At 38.6% G+C, this 22,908-nt stretch overlaps 1 protein-coding gene across 1 annotated transcript; it reads right to left on the bottom strand.

The window, feature by feature from the left end:
- Positions 1-907: 907 nt before the first annotated feature.
- Positions 908-21,598, bottom strand: LOC131567361 (zinc finger protein 239-like). Its single transcript, XM_058818946.1, has 6 exons — positions 21,491-21,598; positions 21,122-21,175; positions 19,590-19,657; positions 19,351-19,478; positions 17,925-18,007; positions 908-1,381 (listed from the first exon to the last, which is right to left on the bottom strand). The coding sequence occupies exons 1-6, from the start codon at positions 21,596-21,598 to the stop codon at positions 908-910; spliced, it is 915 nt and encodes a 304-aa protein (XP_058674929.1).
- Between the last annotated feature and the right edge of the window lie 1,310 nt (positions 21,599-22,908).

Below are 22,908 nucleotides of genomic sequence, written 5' to 3'. Positions count from 1 at the left end.
TTGCCCCAGTCCATCACCATTTGGCCGTGGAAGATGCTGGTGAGCCAAAGAGAATTAGAATCATGGAATGATTCAGGTTGGAAAAGACCTCCAACACCATTTGGAATTCCTGGATGCCACCCAAAAGCAATGATTGGATGCCAAAAGTCAGATTTTTTTGGTGTCAAAAATAAAAAAAATGTGCTATCCCCTATGAAATTCTGACATCAGTTTGCACCCCAATGGATTTTTCTCTGGCTGTGTCCAAGTGCCCAAGGGAAGCCAGGAAGATGTGGAGACCATCAGCCAGGTGTCTTCCCAACATGGATCACCAGGACTATGGATGACCAAGTCTCTGCCCAATGATGGTCACTGTGGACCATCCAGTGGGGGTCCTCTAATGGGGGATGGAGTTGAAGCAGCGCTCAACGCTCTTCCTGTCACTGTAGGACACAAAACAACACGAGCGCACACACTGCTGCTCTCAAGGGGAAGAAAAGGAAAGTTTATTTTCTGACTCCAACACCTATAATTTTCTAAAAGTGACAGTGGATTGGAGGGTGAAAGTGCCACCTCTCCAATGACACTGGACAAACCAACAGTCCATCAAATTTTTCTTCTTCTATGAATGCAAAACAATAAGTTATTTACAGAAAGTGTGTGAGAAAGTTTGCTACAAGAATGTAAACATCAGAAGGCTTAGAAAATCTTAAAAAATCAAGGCGACACTCTTCCTGCACACAGGGCACTTGTAGGGCATCCCTTACTGCTGCCTCCCTTGGTGTTGGGTCACGGCAGAGTTCTGGGAGAAGCTCTTCCCACACTTGGGACACTGTCAGGGCCTCTCCCCAGTGTGGATACGCTGGTGGGTGACAAAGGTGGAGTTTTTCTTAAAACCCTTCCTGCAGTCAGGGCAGCAGAAGGGCCTCTATTCTGTGTGAATCTGCTGATGCTTGAGGAGACGGTATTGGCTCTGAAATCTCTCCCCAGACTCAGAACACTCATAGGGCCTCTCCCCAGTGTGGATCTTCTGGTGAGCATTCAGGCTGGAGCTCTGGCCGAAGCTCTTCCCACATTCTCCACACTTGTAAGGCCTCTCCCAAGTGTGGATCCTCTGGTGCATAATCAGGCTGGAGTTCTCAATGAAGCTCTTCCCACACTCTGAGCACGTGTGGGGGCATTCCCCAGTGTGCATTGTCTGGTGAATGATCAGGTGAGAGCTGTCACGGAAGCCCTTCCCACATTCCCCACACACATAGGGCTGTATCGCAGTGTGGGTCATCTGGCGGAGTTTCAGGCTGGAGCTTCTCCTGAAGCCTTTCCCACATTCTCCACATCGATAGGGCCGTTCATTGGTGTGGATCCTCTGGAGGGCGACCAGGTTGGAGCTGATCCTGAAGCTCTTCCCACATTCCCCACACTCATGGGGCTGCTCCCCAGGGCGCATCCTCTGGTGGATGATCAGGTGGTAGCTCATGGGGAAATTCTTCCCACATTCCAAGCATTGGTGGGGCTTCTTGCCGTCATCAAGCTGCTCACAGACCACCACCTCAGAGCTCTGGCCAGAGCTCCGGCTGCCTTCCTGGCACAGGCTGGGTCTTTCATCCTCAGAGCATCCTGGACTGGGTTTGCAGCCCCTCCTCCTGCGGGATCTCCAGAGCTTTTCCTCCCCTTTGCACTCCTGTGCCCTGGAGCCACTCGAAGTGGCCTCTGCCATGAGGTTCTGCTTCTGGGGATTTTTCCTCCCTGGTCTCCATCCTCAGCTCCTGCTCTGGGGGAGGAAGGACAAGGAGAAGATGGGATTTGCCTCTGTGCCAGAGGGAAGGAGAAGGAGATCCCCTCAGTGCATCCCTGGCTGGACAGCAACAGCAGTGGAGATGTCCTGCAGCCGGGGGCCATGCTGGGCTGGGAGATGGAGCAGGACAGAGGGGGAACGGGGCAGCGACTTCCTCCTCACCTGCCTGGGTGTCCTGGGGCATCTTCGGCTTCCTTGCAGCCTTCTCCTCTATCTAGATAAGCTTTGGGAATGGGAAATCCTGGTCTGGGGAAAAAACAAGATGTGAGTGCATTGCCTTTGAAGGTCCCACTGACCAAGTCCATCTCTAGAAGTCACTGGGTGTCTGGTGGCCAGAAATATCTCCAAAATCAAGGAGTCCAAAAACCTCTCCCAGGAGTTCCTTGTTTCTAGTGTCCTCACTTTGAGGTTATGGGGGTCCCTCTTCTCAGAGCTGCTGGGGGGCGCATAGGTCCTGGGAATTCCCCCTCTCCTGGGTCCTGTGGGGTTTTGATTATGACCCATGGAGCAAATTATCAACCTTGTATGAAGGTCAGCAAGCCACAACAGTTTAAGTAGAGTATTAGTGAAGTTATCATGGGTTGGAAAAGTAGATTTTAGGGTTTTTGGTATGGGGGTTCAGGAGGCAAAATGGAGGGGACTGGGTGCGTTCAGCCTCTCTCCTTCTTCTTGGCCTCCATCTTCTGCTGTGATGGTGGCACTTACAGATTGGTTTAGAGTAGAAGCTCACTGTCTAACATAGGCGATAGGTATTGGAAAGTAATTGCAAACATTGTATACGTAGTTTGTAGTATAAAGACATAACACTGCCCTGGGGGCAGGCAGAGTGCCTGGAACTGTCCTGCTGGAAGGACCTTGGCAGGGCAGGAGAAAATTTTTTATAGATAAGATAAAATAAACAACCTTGAGACTGAGAAATGAAGAGCCCTGACTCTTTCTTCAAGTGCCGGGCTGGGAAAAGAGCCTTTGGAACTTTTCTCAGGGTCACTCTGAGCAGCTAGAGATCCCAACAAAGATTAATCAAGGATTAACACAGAAATAGATGTTCTAATCTATCCTTGCACTTCTGCTGGTCCCTAGGAAGGCTGGTGGGTGATTTCTGTCTGTGTTCAAATATTTAAAGCAACAACAAATAATCCCACACTTTATATTTCAGATAAATAATTTAATGGCATCTTAACATTGTTTTCATGATCTCATAATGTGCATATTTTACTCCTTGTGAAGCTGAAATCTTTTTAAACACAAGTAATTCTACTGAAATTTTAGAAGTTTCAAAACCATTTTAACATACTGAAAACAAAACAGTCTAAAAAGACAGGTCTAACAGCCATTAAGATGCAGGAAAAAGCAAGAGGACTTCAGGTAAAAGTACATACACTTACAGCTACATTTCTTCCACGAAGTATTTATGTGTTAAGAAAAACACAGGAAATTTAATATAACAGTAGTTCTTTAAAAGCAGAATTTCTAACGCCAGAAACAGCTTTGAAACAACTTTCCATGTAGTTCTATTTATTTCAAAATTTAAAATTGGCTCATTTTTGTCCCAACATTTTGATGCACAAGGGAGGAAAGGTGGAAAATGCTCTGCAGGGGTTGCAGTTATAGATCTATACAGTTCATATGTGTAAAGGAATGAACACAGTATTAAACACACTGAGTATGACAGAAAAATGCAAAGTCCTAGCTCTGAGAGAAAAACAACCCTGCAGGCAATGCCAGGGCACTGGGTATTTCTGCATTTTAAGCAAAGAACTTTACAGCATCTTTAATTTTCCTTTTCCTGTTCATTTTGGAGAGCGCAGTCCAGCCCGCCTCGCGCATTCTCCTCATGGTTTTGAGTTCCAGAGCAGAGCCTGGAGATTTCACACTGCATGGAGCTGGGCTCTGGGAAGGAAAATAAAGCCATCCTTTAGTTTCTGTAAACAATCTGATTAACTATTTGGCTTAATCTTAGGAAAGACTAACATGGCTTTTTTGGTGCTGTGGAATGTAATTGTGTAGCTTGTGGATAATCTTTGTACAAATTTTTAAACATGTTTTCTTCTGAGACTATGCTCTAATAAATTAAAAGTTATAAGTTAAATTAAAAGTTACTTAGTCACACTATATTAAAAATACTTTTTCTTTCCCCCTAAGAACATTAAACTATGGAAAAAAAAAGTTAAGATGTCATTATGAAGCATAATAGTTCAATAAAAAGAATGTTAATTATGTACATACAACTCTAGTTCCAGAAAGAACCAATAAATAAAAAAAAAAAAAAAAACCATAAATATTGGTTTGGATGTGGAAGCCCAAACTCTTTATTTTCATTCTCAGCCCCAGCAGTGAGCACAAAGAGCTCCTCAGCCCATGATTTGTTCTCTGACTCTTATCAGGAGCTCAGTGTGCTCAGAGCTGTCTGAGTGTCCAGCTGCACAAGCACTTTCTGCTTTTTCCTGCTGCTCTGCTCTGCAGGCAGGTTTGTGCTTTTTCCACTTTGCACTTTATCTATTGGAGGAGTCTTTATAACATAGGTCTGAGAAAGAAAATGTTTCTATTTTTAGATTCTATTTTATGGGGTAAGTATGGAATCTAAAGCCAAACTCAGGACCCAGTTTACAGTCTGAGTGTCCAAGAATTCACCTGAGAGAAATGGTGGAACTCTGATCTTTCCATCCAAACATGAAGCAAAGACCCAAACAAAGTGGGGTGGAAATATAATTTTTTATACTATTTTTGTTGCCAAAGGAGGAGAATGAACGGGAAGTTATGGAAGAGCTGAGTTTCATGGCACATTGTATTTAAGTTCTCCATGTTTATCTGCAGAAATCCAGGTTATTCTGAACTGTAACCACTACATGTGGACTATATCAAACATCTAAGAAAATGGGAACAAATAAAACTGCAGGAAAAGGCTTTCAGAGAAAGATTGATAGCTATATCAAGATTGGTGTTACTTAAAATAGTCTTTTCACTAGAAGTTAAACTGAGAAACATTGAATAGTCCAGTGCAGTCCTTTAATAGACAGATAACATCAAAACGGTGCTGGATTCCATTGTTCCAATATGAAAACCACAAGTGAACTCCTGACAGGGAAGAAGGGTAAGTTCTGCAGTCAGGACTACTTTGATACTTTGACCATTTTTACAGCTATATCAGCTTTTTTCTCTTCCGTAGAGAAAAAGTGCCTTTACAAATGGACACTTTTAAGACTAAGTAAAATAATTCTAGAGACATAAAAAAATCACCAACTGAACAAGAAAAATTACACACTGGGAGCCCTTCCAGAAACTGCTGTCTAATACCTCCATGGAAGGGTGTGACCCTTTAAAATCCCTTCTTACCCCAGGGGGAAAAAAAAGCATCTACAGAGAAGTAAGAAATACAGGCAGAAAAAGGCAACAAGAAAAATTCACTGTCAGGAGTTATAAAATATCAATGTTGGACTGCCTAAGGGGCTTCCTGTTCAGAAGGAGATTTTTTTTTTTTTTTTTAATTTTAGGAATATTATTTGGAGACTTTCAGTTTTTTACATTAATAGATTCACTGTGTAGATCTAAAAAAGGTTTAGGAGTCAGGAACAGAAGTTTGCATTTTCTATAATTTAAAATTTTAAGTCAAAAGCATTCTAATATCTTTTGCTGAATGCAAATAAATTATCATGACACTTCAATTGATTCTACACATATAAACACTACCAAATTCTAAAAGCAATTTAAAAGTTAAAGTTACCTTGTGTTTCTTTTCCCTTTCAGGAATCATACTGCAGGAGTTCTCTTTTACAAGATTCTCCTAAAAAAGTTATGTGACAGGAAGGAAATATTTATTTGAATTCAGTTTTTAAAAATCTTCTTGGTGTAATTACAAAGCACAGTCTATAATCACAGACTGCTACAAAGTTCACACAGAAATATGACCACATTTAATACAACCTCAGCATTCAAATGTCACTCAAAAACCCAACAGTTTAGGGAAATGTTTTGCTTTAGCTAGTTAAAATTAACTAAAATAAAGGAGAGTTTTGTTTGTTGTTTGTTAATTTATATATAATCTATAATCACAGACTGTTACAAAGTTCACACAAGTCTATGACCAGATTTAGCACAACCTAGCATTCAAAAGTCATTGTTTTTCCGTTCAGTTTCATTTTTTATCCAATTTCTCCCACAGCACAAGCCCAGGCCACGCCTCTCACGCCCACTGCTCAGTGAATAAAAAACTCCACCTTTTCTTCAATTTCTGCTTTCAGTTGTTCCTTAAGGGAGGACAGTTCACTTTTCAAACATGACAGCTCATTTTCCTACAAACCATTAAATAAAGGACAGGGTTAACTCTGCACAGCCCAGAAAAAGGAAAACAGTCCCAAGTGAGACAGTAATTAACAAGGACACTCATTAGATACACAAGATAATTCTATTTGCTTTTCAGCCCTATACTTGAAGCTTTGCTTTATCTTGTTTAAAAAAGACTGAAGCACTGTAAGAAACAGGTACTTGATCAGAAGTGTTCAAGGTAATACCTTAAAACCCTTGGGAGAACAGGGGTGAGAGGGGACAATCTAAATATTTAAAACAAAAGTTTCCTATTCAAAGTGTGAAGTCAGAACATGGCACACTATCTGGAGGAGCAGACACAAACACACTGCTACTCCAACTTATTTTTAGAAACATTTGGAGTTTTTAGTGCCCAGAATAAGATCTGTTGCAGCAGTTTGGGTGGGACTGCTACTTGTAAAAATTCAAACCACAGTGGAAGAGTTCCCAGAGAACTGTCTCTGGTAGGAAAGACCCCAGAGCACATCAAGAAAAAGAAACTCTCTAAGCCAACTGAAAAAAGATTTTTAGAAGTCACAAACGGACTGAAGATCACATCTTTTGTCTCTCTGTGCTGTCGGTGGGCAAGAGGGAGGGATTGGGAAAAAAAGTGTTTTAAAGGTTTATTTTAATTCTCATTACCCATTTTTAATTCTATTAATAATAATTTTTATACTATTTAAGTTTGAACCTGCTTTACCCTCAAAGTGTTTTTCTCCTAATCCTTATCTCAACTCATGAGTCCTTGAATTTTTCTTTCCCCTCCTCTGCTCAACTATAGCAGAGAAAAATGAGTGAATGTTTTTTTTTTGTGTGTGCCTGCACTTAGCCAGTGTAAAACCACTACACAAGGACATGAGCCCCTTCACTGAATTATTGACCATTGCAAAGTGCTCCTTACCAGTGCTCTTTTTGATGAGAACTGCTTTTGCTGTTTCACTTTATATACTTTTAACTCTGCATCTTTTTCTTCAACCATTTTATCATATTCATTCTGTGTTTAAAAAAACCAAATCAGCAACAAACTCAAAACATGTGACTAAATGTTACAATTATAGAGTTATCCGGTCTTAAAACATCATTTTTTCAAACCAGGCTCTTAAGATTCAGAAAGAAAAGATTCATTGATGCTTCTGCAGAAACTGTAAAACAGGAAATGCTCAATAATAAAATAATTCTTGAAATAATTCTTGAAATAATACTTGAAAATAATTCAAGTATTATTTTGTGGACTGGCAGAGTTTTATTTCTGTGCAGCAATATGTGCTCAGCACTAAGAGCCAGCTGTGCCATCTTTATTAATGTATCCGCTAAAGATATTGCAAAATGAGGAATAGAAAGGTAAACTAAAATGTGTCAGGCTAGACTGCTGACAGTCACTAAGTAACCTCAGAGAAAGAGCCAAACTGATACTGAATAATATTGCATTCACATGGTATCAAAGGAAGCCTGAATTGAAAAAAAAAATCTAAAAATCCCAGAAGTTTAGATGAATGGAATTTATCTGCCCATAGGAATCTTTTCAAAATCTTCAAATGAATTTGATTTTAGATGATGCAAAGCCCAGCATGTTTTCAGCTTCCTTTTCCCAGATTCAGGCCCATTTCTGCTTTTGAAAGGTCATTAACGTGGTGTCACAAGTTATAAACATGGTATTGACATGGTATCACCCATTGCAAACCACAGCAAGCAGGAAAATCTCTGACCTTGTGCTTTTCCATCAGTGCCACCATCTCAGTTATCTTGTGCTGACATCTGGCATCAGTTTCTCTCTGTATCATTGCAGTTTCATCACAAAGCAACCTCATCTTTTCTACCTGTCAGTAATAAATTGCATTTCATTCATCAACATAACAATATATTTCTTTTAAATCCTAATTTCTTCTTCCCCCTGTGGGTACAAAGTTTGCAGTCCCACTTGGGCTTTATTTGCTTTTAAGATCCCTTTCCAATCCCTCATCTTTTCTGCAGATTGTTTACATGGGCAAGATCAAAGGTACAGCCATGGCAGGCAAGCTCACTCCAAACCAAAAGGCCATTTCAAGCCCTCTGCCCTAACATTTCTTAGCATTGCCATAAAAAAAAGTGTGGGCAGAAAAATACTAATATGGGAGAAGTTATAATCTAATTTAATTATGCTGACTTTATAACCTATATCTTGAAAGAAAGAAGTCTTAATGGAGTTCTCATTTTGAAAGACACATTCAAATACTTCAACCTCAGCACCTAACAGTACTAAAGTTTTGTTCACAGGGATTCACAACAAGTTCCATTTATGTCTGCAATGTAAGAGCAAGAACTCTGACCAATAAAGCTTCATAAAAACATTTTAAATTAAAAAAAATAAATTGCAGTAAAAATTAACACCTCTCACCTCTTCACAAAGTTTATTTTCATTTACTTTTCTTGTTTCTATGTCTTTTTGATAGATGTTGACTTCTTCCTTATGTTGCTTGTTCATATTTTCCATCTCTAACTGCAATTTATTCACCTTTGGAGAATGCAGAATAGCTGCTGTTATTTGTTTAGGAATTACTATGTTAATGATTTTTTCTTACCTCTTATTTTTGAGCACAAACACTGTTACTTTTCAGGTATATGATTAAAGTGTTTCCTATTTAAAAGTTCAGGTTTTTTTAATAAAGAGTTGAACTTTGGCCTGAGGTGAGTTAGAAAATACTCCAACAAAGAATGGCAACAGCACAGTGGGGAAGACTGCCCTAAGCAGTCACCCTAAACGCTCTGAATGCCTCAGAAAAAAACAAATACAGATGGAGATTTTATTCCCTCTCTTGTAAATCTATATAAGATTTTCACAGGTTTTATGGTACATTTTTCTCCCAGCTGTGCATTTTGATTACAGTTTTTCCTTTTAAGTTTATCATATGAATATCCTCAAAAGTCCACTTTTCTCCAAGTGCAGTACCCAAAGCTGGACACAATATTCCCATCAGAGGAATTGCCACTGCAGAACACATTTAAAGAACAGCCTAAAAAGATAAATATATATATATAGAAATATATATATATGTCTTTTAAATGCTTTTCTGTTACAATGAGGTTGCTGAACCCTGTTCAGTCCACTATCAACAAAAGAAAAAAAAAAGAAAGGAAGAGATTGGAAACACCATTAATTGCAATGTGAATCCATCTCTTAAATGTCCAATAGTCAGGGCCCAATGATTAAAAATGGAAGCATCTTCTAAAAACTATGAGCTCATTCCTGCAAAATCTGTATCCCAGACCCAAAAACCAGCTCAGAATGCATTTAATAAGTATTATCATTATTTACAGTGGGACTTAAAAACACTCACCTCATCTTCTACATGATGCTATTTAAACATACCCTCCCTTCGTAGGTATTGCTTTTCTTGCTTTCCGCAGTATTTTTCTTTTTCAGCACCTTATTCTGTTGAAATAAAACAAAACAAGCACTGTACCTTAATAAGTTAATTATGTCATGGTTTAACTGCATCAAAAAATTCCAGCTTTCATCAGGCAAATACTTCTCTGTTGTGCAGCTCAGGTTCCAGAACAATTCTTCAAACAAATGAATGTTCTGTTCTAATCTAATCTAATCTAATCTAATCTAATCTAATCTAATCTAATCTTCTGACTAATTATTGTGATAAAACTGTTTCTTCATGACCTTAAGAAAGGCTCCTCCTGAGCAACAACAGGAAATAACAAATGAGGTGCAGAATGGGAATTAAAACTAAGATGCTGCTGACAAGAAGGTGTGAAGATGTCATGACAAAATACAAGTTATTTATTTTTACAGTGAAGTTACTACAGTTTGTGCTAGTGCAGAATTCTTTTCTACTAACACTAACTTATTACAAGTAAGATACTTATTACAAGTGCATAAATAATACTATTCACTAAATGAAAAAGAGTAGAAGTTTATTAAAGACATTATTTTTGTAATTGCTTTTTTCAAATTAAGGCTCATTTAACAAATCAGGTGATTCCTAAGATGACTCCCTAATTTGCTCAGGGTTAGGATAAGAAAGGAAAATTTTTAAATTACATAGGTGTATCTAAAGACATCACAGCAGACACAAACCTGCTGAAAAGGCAACCCAAAATATAATGTGTTTATGTATTTGTGAAATTAAAATCTTTACACACCTCCTGCTGCAACTCTTAAATGCATTTGGTTTTATTTTCCACCTGCTTCTTTAAATTATTCATCTGAAAGAGATAATTCAGGCATTAATTATTAAGTTCTACAAATGACTCCCTATGTTAGCAATTCCTGTAAATGTTCTCAAACCTGCACTTGCACCAGTTTGGTTTGTTCCAATGGGACTGAAACACCAGCTGACATGTTAGAATAATCAGTTTTAGCCATGAAGTACTACAAGATGTTAATTAATAGCAGTGAATCAGTTCCTTAGTGGTTATGGAGTTAAGAAAGAAGAAGAAAAAAAACCCAGTATCTTCACAATTTAAAAATGCACTTGTATGAAGTTCCTTACATCCATTAAAAAATGAATTTCCCAATAATTTTCTAGAATCTTCAATGGCTTTTCCTTTCTTGAAATTTCATTTTCAGTACTCTTAACCTGAAATTACAATTGTAAATCTTTGACTTTTACAATGAAATTTTGGGATCCATTCTAATTCTAAAAACCCCTTTCTATTGTTTTGAACCAATAGAAAGAAAGTAAAAATGTTTGAATCTATTTAAGCTAAAACTCACACTACATATAAAAAGCTAATCCAGAGCCCCTCCATCACTGAGTGGGTATATGAAAAAACAGAAAAGCAGGTTTTCTGTTTGTCTGAAAACAAAGAAATCTTTAATATCAAACTTCCAGCACAGAGTGAACATCCCAGTGACTGTGCTTGTCTTTTGAAATACCAGGGCTCACATGTGGACACACAAGGGCACAGCTGGCAGCAGCTGGGAAAGAAGAAACCTCTGGCAGAGATCACATCCCCCAGGCAGAGCTCTGCAGAAAAAATTCCAACAAAGATTTTACACTGAATGCTGTCCTACAGGTTCTGTAAGATATTTTCATGACACATGACATACATTTTCTTCTCTTTCATCCAGTGTACTTTTCTTCTCTTCACCCGTCTTTCCATTTTCTCCTTCAAAGACTCCAGTTCATTTCTAAGTGCCAAATTAACAAGCATTAGTAAATATTTTCTTATTGCCTTTAACTTATTTTCAGTAGTTCTCATAAATCCATATTTTATTTTCTAAAAAGAGCTGCTAATGTTGATGGGAACTTCATAACCTGCTCAATGAAAATGTTCTTAAAATGCAGCAACATGCCCAGTAAGTCATTATGTGAACTGTCCATACTTTTTTAAGTAGGAAAAGATGTTCCAGGAACCCAAGGAAAATACATCCTGACCTGGATCATTGTAATGCAGCTGTGAAACATGGGAGCTGCCTGTCTACTGAACTGGGGATACAGGGAGTAACTCTGATCCAATTTTGCCTTGTCACATTTAATCCAGAACCTTCAACTATCATTTGAATTTCCTTCACACCTGAGATGTCTAATGCAAAACAAGACAGCTCCTACTATGGAATACAAAATGATGGCAAACATTGTTCCTGTAGCAATTGGTATTTCTAATCTGAGAAAAATTTCTACTTGGCCAACAGCAATTCTGAATAGTTTCTGTTTAGCTACATAATCTAGAAAAACATTCACCGAAAAAATCCCAGAAAACAGTATTTGAACATAACCAACTATTTGAGTCTACTTCCTTTAACAATATCAGTTATTAATATTTGTTTTTACATGCCTTAGCTGGCTATTTGCCTCTTCTAGATTTTCAACTAACTGCTTTGTATTTTTCCTTTTTTCTAACTATCCTAAATAAAGACCCATGTCAGCAAAGAAATAAAATTCAAAGTGACTTCTTAAAAAATTCAAAGACATCCAAAGCATGCCTTATTCACAAGTGTAAATACACTTCCTTTCCATTTCAAAAACAAAAAATGGCTCAGATACTCTACAGACCCAAGTCATGTTGCAGCTCATCATCTAATTTGTAAAACTGAGTCATTTGTCAAATTGAGTATTGTCCTTTCAAGAAAGCTGGAAGTTTACAACTTGCCTCTTGTTGTTCTTGCAGCCTCTTGAGTTCTGCAGCCCCAGCATTTTTCTCTTGTGCTGTTTGTTCTTTCTCTAGTGAAAGCTTACTGAGATACACTGTTAGCTGTTCATTCTTTAACCTAATTTAAAACAAATGGCCAAGAGGAATAAGAAGATGCATTTTGAAATCTCCTTTTAAATAAACATACCCATTATCAAGTGTTATTCCATCCTGAAAAATCCCTTTATCTACAAATATAAGATTTGCAGCAGAGTCAGAGAGATATAAAAAGGTGACAGAAGAAGGAAAGAAAATCAAAGTCAACTTTTATATAAATATAATGGTTAGTGAAGATGATGTACTTCAAAGCAAGATTAACAATGAATTCAGAAACTTTCTCTTCTTGTTAAATAAGTCAGAGAGATACGGAACACCTACATGTGCCATAGAATACATACAAATAGAGAAAGTGGAATTTAGAAATGTAAGTATATCATTAATGGCATATATGTGGTTCAAAACTTTCATTAGAAAACAATCATAGTTCATTTCACTGTGGATTAAAGCAACTTTTATATTACACCAAAACTAATTAAATATTACATTTTCAAAATGGTCATACACCTCTTGTTCAAGATCTGTTTTCAGAGTCACAAGCTGCTTTAAATAATCTTGTTCCTTCTCAGCTGTACTTGTCAGCTGTGCTTTCAAATCCTGCAATTCTTTCTGCAAAATGAAAAGGAAGAGTTTTGAGTATCCATGTGCAAACTCCAACTGCTGGAGGTTATCAGACATGAGCTAAGAGCACAAGGCTTTCAGAAGAACCCAACAACATCCATGTCATGGATTATCCAGATTGGATCTTTGCAGTCTCTGCTGGGATCTGGAAGTGGTGTGAGACAGTGAACTGTGACACCGGTGCTGTTCATGTCTGTCCCCTGCTGTGAGTTTCATTACCTGGGCTGCAAAATTCGGGTGGGACCCTGCTCTGGGTGCTGTTTCTATGTATAAACTTGTATCCAAGTCATGATGTGTAACTTCACTGTTTCTAAAAACATGTTACTGTTGCCCTGCTTCAGACCTCTCTCATTTGGAGAGCATTTTCATCTCTCTCCCCAATTTTTTTTTTTTTCTCTTCATATTTTCTACAGTAGCCTCAAGATTCTTCTTCGGTAAAAGTCCTCCAATGTGCCCATTTTAGAAAATGAGTGAAACTCAGTTCAGAACACTCAATGCACAGATTATAACAACAAGCAGACACAGTAAAATGCACACCTGATTTCACACTATCTTAACTTTAGTTGATACGGATTCTTGTTAGACTTGTAAATATAGAATCATAATGAAAATAAACCTCTGTTAAGAGTGGATTTCATATAGCTTATACTGCTGTGACAGAAAATGGGGCTGTGTCACAGCACAGCAGGGTTCACAGAGGCCAGAGCTAATTACCTTCCTGGAAGGAAGAAAAAATGGGAAAACTTTATATCCAGAGGGAGTGGCATTTGAATGGGCATGAACAAAGAAGGAAATAACCAAAAACCTTGAGAAGGAAAACCAAAAACATGGGAGACAAGAATAACCAAAAACACAGGAGAAAAGAAAAACAGAGGCAATAAAGTTCTTCAAAGAAAACACTGAAATTGTGTGTGAGAAAGTTTAGTAGAAATGTTCAGGTAGACTGGATGGAGTTTATTTATGGCATTTAAGATACTTACAAAGCAAGAGGAATTTCATATGAAGAGCAAATGCCATGAGATTAATAAAATGAACATTTACCAGAGTTTCTGACAGCTCTTCAAGTTGCACTTCTTTATCACATTTTACTTTAGTCATCTCTTCTACAGCACACGAAATGTAAAATTAATGGAACAGAAATGATTTTTCATATTTAGCGGCAGTATAAAACATTTACCCTTTTGCAATACCCAGTTCTCAAAACTTGTTGGATTAAGTTAAGAAACTGAAAAGCTAATTTATGACTTAATCTAAATGTAGACTTGAAAAAATTGTTCAGACATTAGCAAATCTATATCTGAAGAGAAACTAAATATTTATCTTAAAAATAATTAAGGCCTATTATTTTCCACAATTATAGCTTCAAATAAACTATGGACTGTAAGACTAGAGTATTCTCCAAGTATTGATGCCTCTGCATTGTTCCAGAAAAAAAAAATCTGAACTGCTGAAGGTATCACATGGATATGCTGAAAAGGAAACCAGTTGTTACTAACTTCCAGATGGTTTCTGTGTGCACAGTCACAATTCTGGTATTTTTTGCAAGTACTCAACAGCAAGGCAGAGCTCTTACTCTGGGGACTAAGGAGCACATCCCTAGAAACCACAGGATATCAAATTGATGATATTTAAAGACAACCCCTGCCAGCACCATTCCACTTCCAGCATGGGCAGGGTCACAGAAACGTCAGTGGGAAGGTTTTACCTCTGCTGCAGAAGTCACTCCTGGCACCTGCAGTGCTGCTGCTCTGAGCTGCAAACCAAAATGGCCTGCAGAGGAATTCATGCACGAATGATCTTACTATTGGAGCTGTGCACAGCACTGCCCTTTGGCTGCTGCCAGCACCAATGAGCCCCAAAGAAAAGGGATCAGCTGAGTAAAAATAAATTCAGGCATTCCTGACAGGTACAGGTACTGTAAAATCATTTCTCCAACTGCTAGAGACAGTCCATTTCCAGACAACAGCAGAAAACATTTTTATTACTGCCTAGCTCATTTTCTGCCTTTCTACAAGCCTTACCCAGTTCAGTAGATTTCTTTTGGAGCTCCAAGGTAAGCAGCTTTGAATCATCTTCATATTTCTTTAATCTAAGAAAATGGTAAATTAAAAATCCCAAATGTAGGGTACAAAGCACTGCATTTGAAACTTACAGGACAATAAGACAAAGTCTTACCACAAGCACTTTAAGAAGATTTACTTTTCAACAGGCAGATGATATATCTGCCTGCAACACTTATCAAATTTCACTTTCACAACCTCACAACAGTAGACATAAAAGTAAACAAATATATACTTACAGAAATATGTATTTCTTAAAGCCAGAATTATGAAAGTTGGAGGGGGGAAAATTTACTTTTTATACAGTATCAACTATCACAAACAGAAAAAAATTACATTAAAATTTCTGCATTTAGACCACTGTATGAAAAAAAACCTCCAAATTTCAGCTTCATTTCCAATCGTTCTTGATTTTGTCATAGACTGCAACCTGTAAGATCACTCTTGGAATTTAAACTCATTAATTGACCTATTTTGCTCTTCTTGCAGCAAGCTTTTCAAATTGGCAACAGAAGTCTCAAACTCCTCTGTCAGGGCTGCAAGCAAAGCCTTCATTTTTTTACATTCTTCCTTTTCTCCAGTAACCTGAATTAATGTTTTCATTCTAGTCTGGAATTCAGTTTCCAAGTTCTTTTGAGTAACCTTCAAAACATGATATCATTTCTAAACATGTTTTGCAACAAACAAGTACAGCTGTTTCATGTCCAAAGTATCCATAATTATTTATGCAAATGCTCATCTAGTCTATTTATACTGTAAAGCTATAAGCAAGGGGTACCTCTGCCTTTTGCAATGGAATTTTAGCCTCTTCCAGCTCTACCCTCAAATGTTCTTTACTGACCTGGAATTCCTTTAACATTTCTTCCTTATGTACTAAACAAAAAAAAGATATTCAAATTTTTAAAATAGGATATTTACTAAAAAATCCTGACAGAAATGGAAAATTACATACATTTAAAGAATTTAACAAAGACCAATGGTACTGACATCATATACTATAAAAAATATATATAAAATTTGAATATAGATCACTTAAAAATACTGAAAATCAAGTTCTGAAAAGTAAGTTTCCTCAGTGACATCTGCCTGACTAAATTTGGAAAACTGAAGCAACACATTTTCCCCTTGCAATTTTCAAAAGCTCTCACTGCTTGACTCACCCTAAAAACTGCCCTGCCAGTCCTGCTCCCACGTGAGCATCTCCAAACAAAAATAAGGCCTTCAAGGCCCCAAAATTCTCCTGCCAACCAGCAACAGAATAAGACTATCATGACCCTGTTTCTATGCTTCTATAAACAATCACATATAATAAATAAACAATCATAAACAATTACATTTAAATTCTTTAAACAATTACATTTAAACACAGCAGGCAGAGCCCTTACATTTTGCTTCCATTAAGTCAGCAATCTTATTTTGTGATGTCTGCAGCTGAGCCTTGTTGTCTTTTATGACATCATCTTTTTCATCTCTCTGTATGGTAAGAGCTGAAATCTAGAAAAATGCAAGAATTATCAAAATGAAGTCTGGAAAAGGGACAGATATTAATTTTCATTTGTACTCCAGGTATGGTAAGCAGACATTTTGCTGTCATTCAAGTTAGCTTAGACAGATAGATAGATAGATAGATAGATAGATAGATAGATAGATAGATAGATAGACAGATAATATTTGTCTAGCTATAATCTTAGCCAAATATTGATCGTCACATTACTCTAAACAAAAAAGTTCTCCAATTCAAAATCAAACCATAAATTCCAGTAGACCAAAGGCACCGAAAATCATTAAATTTAGCAGAATTTGACTTAAATGCAGCTTCAGATGTAATTTTGTCTTTTTTACTAATGCTCAGAAACACATCTTGGCTCTTGCATTGCCCCTTTAGGCACAAACAAAGCTCTACATATTAGATGGCAAAATGAGCAAACTTGCTTTTCCTTTTGACTGACTTCCAGTTTGCATTCTTTTTCAAACTTGTCCACTTTTTCTGCTTCTTCTTTTACTTTTGAGATACAGTAACATCCATAGTTAACATTCTAGCTGAAATATACTCCAAGTTCAATACAACTTCCAGTTAAGGATTGCTTAGAATTTTACAGCTGTACCTTTGTTTCCCAAGAGTAATTGCTGAAGCAATGTTTGATTTTATAATCAAAATACAAACAGAAAAGAGCATGTGAAAATGAAACAGGAACATACTAGGCTATACATACAGAGAGAGAGCATTTAGCTAAAGTTTCTGTAGCTGTACACTAGTGCATTATCATTTAAATAAACAAACTATGTGAAATAAATATTGATCTCTAGACTGTACTTCACAGACAAAACTTCAATTTTGAGTGACTGTTTGAAAAATAAAGTTCCAAATTTGGCCCAGTGGAACAGAAATAGAAGGGGCCAGGCAATGACCAAAGGCAGCAGGAATAAAAAAAGGGTCCCAGTGTCTCAGTGTGAGCTGCTCACCATTCCAGCCCTTCACATCTGCCTGCCCTGACACTGCATGTGTAACACAAGCTATGAAGTACAAAATTGAGCCAGCTGTATAAACTCAAAAAACAGAATTCTCACATTTGAAACTCATTTCCAATCTGTCGATCTCTGCTTGCACATGAAGCTCTTCAAATGCCACTGTCATTCTCTAAAAACAAAATTTAATATCTGAAGTTCAATATTGGAAACCCTGGAACTTCTCCAGGGGCTGCTGCCCACCTCAGTCATTCTGAGGAACCAGCAGGGAGGTGAAACAGAGCCCAAAGAGAAGCCAGAAGCTGTGGCAGTGACCCAGCACTAAGTGCTCACAGGGATCTACATCCCACACACTGCTGCACTTTCTCCATTGAATGTGTTTTAAATAACACAAAAATAATTCTTGAAAAGGGATTGAAAACCCAACTTCCTGCATCACACATGACATGACACCCACACATGATGGATACAAACAGTATCCCCACATAAACATGGAACTCAGCTCAGCTCACAGAACTCACATTCCTTTCATCCAGCTTGGTCACTTCTATGTTGCTACGAAGTTCCTCATACAATTGTATTGTTTCTTCCTTTTCCTGTTCATCTATCAAAGCAAGAACATAGGAGAAAGTTTTTCTTTTGAACAGGAATGCCAGCTGCCCAAGTCATTATACTTAATCAGCATAATGAATTAAAAAAGGAATTATCAGTTTCATTCTTATTTATTAAGTCATTATGAAACATAGTGTCAAAATTTACAGAATCTAGGGAAAATGTGTATTTCAATGAAACATTAAGCAAGCTCAGCTTTTAAATTACCTTCCTAAGATTTTTTTTTCTGTGAAAAGTGTAATTCTGGATCAGTTTATGTGACCATATTAATTATTATAGTATTAATGCTGTTGAATAATAATGTATCAAAACTGTTAGTATTTATAAACTATAATCTAGGGTTTAGCACTGAATTTCTTCCTATCAGCAGATACCTATAACCACAGAGCTGTCATTATAAAATTGCAACACTCCGTGTCCATATTTTCCTTCTTTCCTTTCACTTTTGTAATTGATAGTATTATTTCCTAAGAAAACAATTAAAAAGAGAACAGTAAAAGAAACAGCTGTCAAAAAAGAACAGTACATCTACATACAAGTGTTTCTAGAATTAATGCTAAAAAGAAACAGACATTTCTTAAGTATCCAGGATCAAGTTAGTAAAATTCTAATGATTTTCATAACAATTCTAAATTGCATATAAAGTAGAATTTCCAAGCAAAAACATATTTTAAAACCTCAATAATTTAAACTTCATTAAGTTAACCAACTGTCTTGGCTTGTTCAGTTTCATGAGAAGAATTCCAGTTACTCATTACACCTTGGGGTTAAGACCTTTTTTCCTCACAAATGTGTGATGGCTGAAAACAGGAAATGTCAGCTCTGGAAATTTGTTACACAGTGCTGGGAATTCAGAGTAGATTCTACTGCCTAAAACCAGGCATGAAGTGTCACTTCTCATGTGTGAATATATTCCCAGAGTGTGGCTGGGACTGCAAAGCTTCAATGGGCTGAGCAGCCTTGGGGAGCCCTGCCCTGCCCTGCAGTGGCTCCAGTGCCAGTCGGGGCTGTGGGCACTGCCTCAAACCTGGAGCACTGTTTGGGCACCCAAAGAGCTCCCAGGCTGGCAACCTTGCAGCAAGCAATCTCACTGCCTTCTAAAGCCCTCTGCATTTAGCACTACAAACCACAAGTCTGTTAGACCTGGGGCTTCACTTCCAATTTTGTGAGCCACTTAAAATTCACTTCTCATTCTGAGAGCCACATCCAGTCGATCTCAACTGGAGAAATTTTCTGAACAGCACGAGAAATTTCTTCTTCTTTCTTCTGTTTGTGAATTTAGAGCAAGCTAGAAGTACATTTACTCTGATAAATAAAAACTAAAAAAGCATTTACATTTGCTGGTCTTCTCTGTGAAGCGAGTGCAGGTTTCCTTGAGCAGATTACACAGATGCCTCGAAGCAGCAGCTCTAAAGGAGGGAAAAATATCATGTTTGCACAGGAGTGCACAGTGCTTTGTGCACCTAAGGAGCAACAATGGAAATGACCTTCAAAATTTAACAGCTACATAAAACTGCCCATGTGAAAACTGATTATTTTGACCACAAAAATATATACCTGGTTCTATTACTAACTCTTTCAAGAGATCTTTATTGTCACACATCTCATCTTCCAGTTTCAAATGGAGTTTTCCATTCTCAAACTAATTTCATAGGGAACAAATTCAAAAAGACACTGTCATTGAAAAATATATTAGAAATGCACTTTGACTTCTCAAATCCCTCATGAAAAAGTAATTTTGGGCATCAGTAGACAGAAGTCTGTTTTATCTGGTATTACATCCTGAGTCATCTTTTGCATGAAAGATGTTATAATTAATGAACAATAATTTACCAGCAAATGAGACACCTACAGGTATATTCTTCATACACACCCTCACACAGGACAGGTGCCTGCAACTTCTCAAAATAATCATTTTCTCAAGGCACAAACCAAACTGCAACAGTCTTTAAGATTTAATTGTATCAAGAATAGTGTCATACTGAATCAGGAAGCACTGAACTTCATCTATTCAATGTACACTATACAATACTGGCCTGCAGCTCTTGAATGGCTTTATTCTGTGCTTCAATAATCTTTCTATTCTCTTGAAGTTTTCTTTCTTTCTGGTTTAGTTCAGTTTCCACAGTCAGTTTCCACTGCTTGATCTTCTCAGCCTCTTTGTAGAGTTTTGAGAACAATTAATTCATTGTTTCTGTATTCTATTAAAACAGGTTCCACAATTTAATCTCAAATACTATCCAATTAATAGTACATAATATCTAATTAATACTGTTGTAGATAACATATTTCTGTCTTAGAAACATCACAAGAATAATATTTTTCCACAGATGGTGATATAAGCTTAGATATGATCAGGACCCCAAGTTTAAATCTTTGTGCATCCTCTATGTATGTATCAAAAGACATTACAGAGCACATAGGAGAAACAAATGCAATGAAATATCCCAAACCCCCTTCAGACATCACCAAATAGATGGGCTTGAAGACATGGATAACTGCAGTCCACCAAAATCAATAAAAGTTTTGCCAGAATTATCAGTGAAGCCAAAATTCCTTCTGGCAGGTTTTTCACACCATTTCTGTCCTCTCTTTCTGACAGACACTGCTGAAGTAAAAGCTGCTTAAGTAAAAGCAGCTTCAGAGACTTTGCCCAGGAGTACCTGTGATATTGCCATGAACACACACAGAATCACAGAATCACAGAATAATGAGGTTGGAAGAGACCTCTCAGATCATCGAGTCCAACCTATGCCCTAACACCTCAACTACAGCACCAAGTGCCATGTCCAGGCTTTTTTTAAACACATCCAGAGATGGTGATTCTACCACCTCCCTGGGAAGAACATTCTAGTGCTTTATTATTCTTTTGGTGTAAATTTTTTTCCTAATATCCAACCTATCCCTTCCCTGATGTAGCTTGAGACTGTGTCCTCTGGTTCTGTCAGTGCTGCCTGGTGGAAGAGACCGACCCCACCTGGCTCCAACCTCCCTGCAGGAAGCTGTAGAGAGCAATAAGGTCACCCCTGAGCCTCCTCTTCTCCAGGCTAAACAGCCCCAGCTCCTTCAAACGTTCCTCACAGGGCTTGTGTTCCAAGCCCCTCACCAGCCTTGTTGCCCTCCTCTGGGTGTGCTCCAGCATCTCAACGTCCTTCCTAAGCTGAGGGGCCAGAACTGGACACAGCACTCAAGGTGCAGCCTCTGCAGTGCCCAGTACAGGGGCAGAATGAGCTCATTGCTCCTGCTGGCCACACCATTCCTGATGCAGGCCAGGATGCCATTGGCCTTCCTGGCCACCAGGGCACACTGCTGGCTCATGTTCAACCGGCTGTCACAAGCACCCCCAGGGCCCTTTCTGCCTGGGCACTGTCCAGCCACACTTTCCCCAGCTTGGAACTTTTTGTGGCCAAAATGTGGAACTCAGCACTTAGACTTAATAAACTTCATGCTGCTGAACTCTGCCCATCCATCCAACCGATCTGTCTCTCTGCAGAGCTCCCCTTCCTTCCAATAGATCAACAGAAGCTCCCAGCTTAGTGTCCTCTGCAAATTTACTGATGAAGGACTTGATGCCCTCATCCATGTCGTCTATAAAAATATTAAACAGAACTGGTCCCAGCACAGAGCCCTGAGGGACAGCACTGCTGCCTGGCTGCCAGCTGGATGCAGCACCATTCACCATCACTCTCTGGCCGGCCATGCAGCCAGTTCTGAGCCCAGCACAGAGTGCTCCTGTCCCAGCCGTGGCTGCAGCTTCTCCAGGAGCGTGCTGTGGGACACAGTGCCAAAGGCCTTGCTGGAGCCCAGATACACAACACCCACAGCCTTTTCTGCATCCACCAGGTGGTCACCTGTTCACAGAAAACCAGGCTGGTCAGACAAGACCTACCCTTTGTAAACCCATGCTGGCTGGGTCTGATAGCCTGGCCATCCTGAAATAGCACTCAGTGTGAACTGCTCCATTATCTCACCTGCTACTGAGGCCGGACTGACTGGCCTGGAATTACCAGGATCCTCCTTCCTACGTTTTTTGTACATGGGTGTCACACTGGCCAGTGTCCAATCATCTGGAACCTCACCAGTGAGCCATGACTCCTGATAAATAATGGAGAGTGGCTTGGCAAGCTCATCTGCCAGCTCCCTCATCACCCTGGCATGGACCCCATCTGGACCCAGGGATTTATAAATATCCAAGTGTCCCAGCAGTTCTCTGCTCACACACAGAGCAGGAAGGAAAACCACCACCCTTGTGCCCTTAGAACACCTTGAAAGTGCCCTACAAGCAGTGCTGGGCCAGTGGTTGAGGCAGGGAGAGCAACACAGGAGCCCCAAGGGCCCTTTGGTTCACTTACAACAGCCCCAAACAACATCCTTGTACTGGCTGCACCACAGTTTTGTTACCGTCCTGATGGTACTTTAATAGCTTAGGATTAAAAGAGTCTAAAAAGTCAGGGATATGAAAATCAGCAGAGAGAGCACTAGAAATGTGTTTTATTTTGTGGTAGCAAACAGTGTTTTGTAGCTGCAAAGTACAGAAGCTATTGCAAAAAAAATGAGCTGTACTGAGTTGTGCTAAAGCAGAGATGTGCTGGTAAAGACACTGTGAAAAGAATCCAGTGCTTGAGGAAACCACTGAATTCATTGTTTTACAGATAAAATAAAGCCAGACAAGGCAATTGGGATAATTTACTTCAGTTTTCCAAAGAACACTCTGACTTCAACCCTTCTGCCCCTCAACAGAATATTCAGAACCAGTTTCACAAGGATACTTAAGCATTTAAATCTTACTCTAATTAAAGCTCATAGACTTCGCAGGCACTTCAAACAAAGAAAAAACAACAACAATATTGCAATCACCTTAATTTTTAAAGATTTTTTTCCAGGCATGTTCAC

Source organism: Ammospiza caudacuta, chromosome 23 (genome assembly GCF_027887145.1).
Source record: "Ammospiza caudacuta isolate bAmmCau1 chromosome 23, bAmmCau1.pri, whole genome shotgun sequence".
NCBI classification, from domain to species: domain Eukaryota; kingdom Metazoa; phylum Chordata; class Aves; order Passeriformes; family Passerellidae; genus Ammospiza; species Ammospiza caudacuta.
The sequence above is the reverse complement of the archived record's forward strand: the minus strand, read 5'-3'. Positions and strand labels throughout refer to the sequence as shown.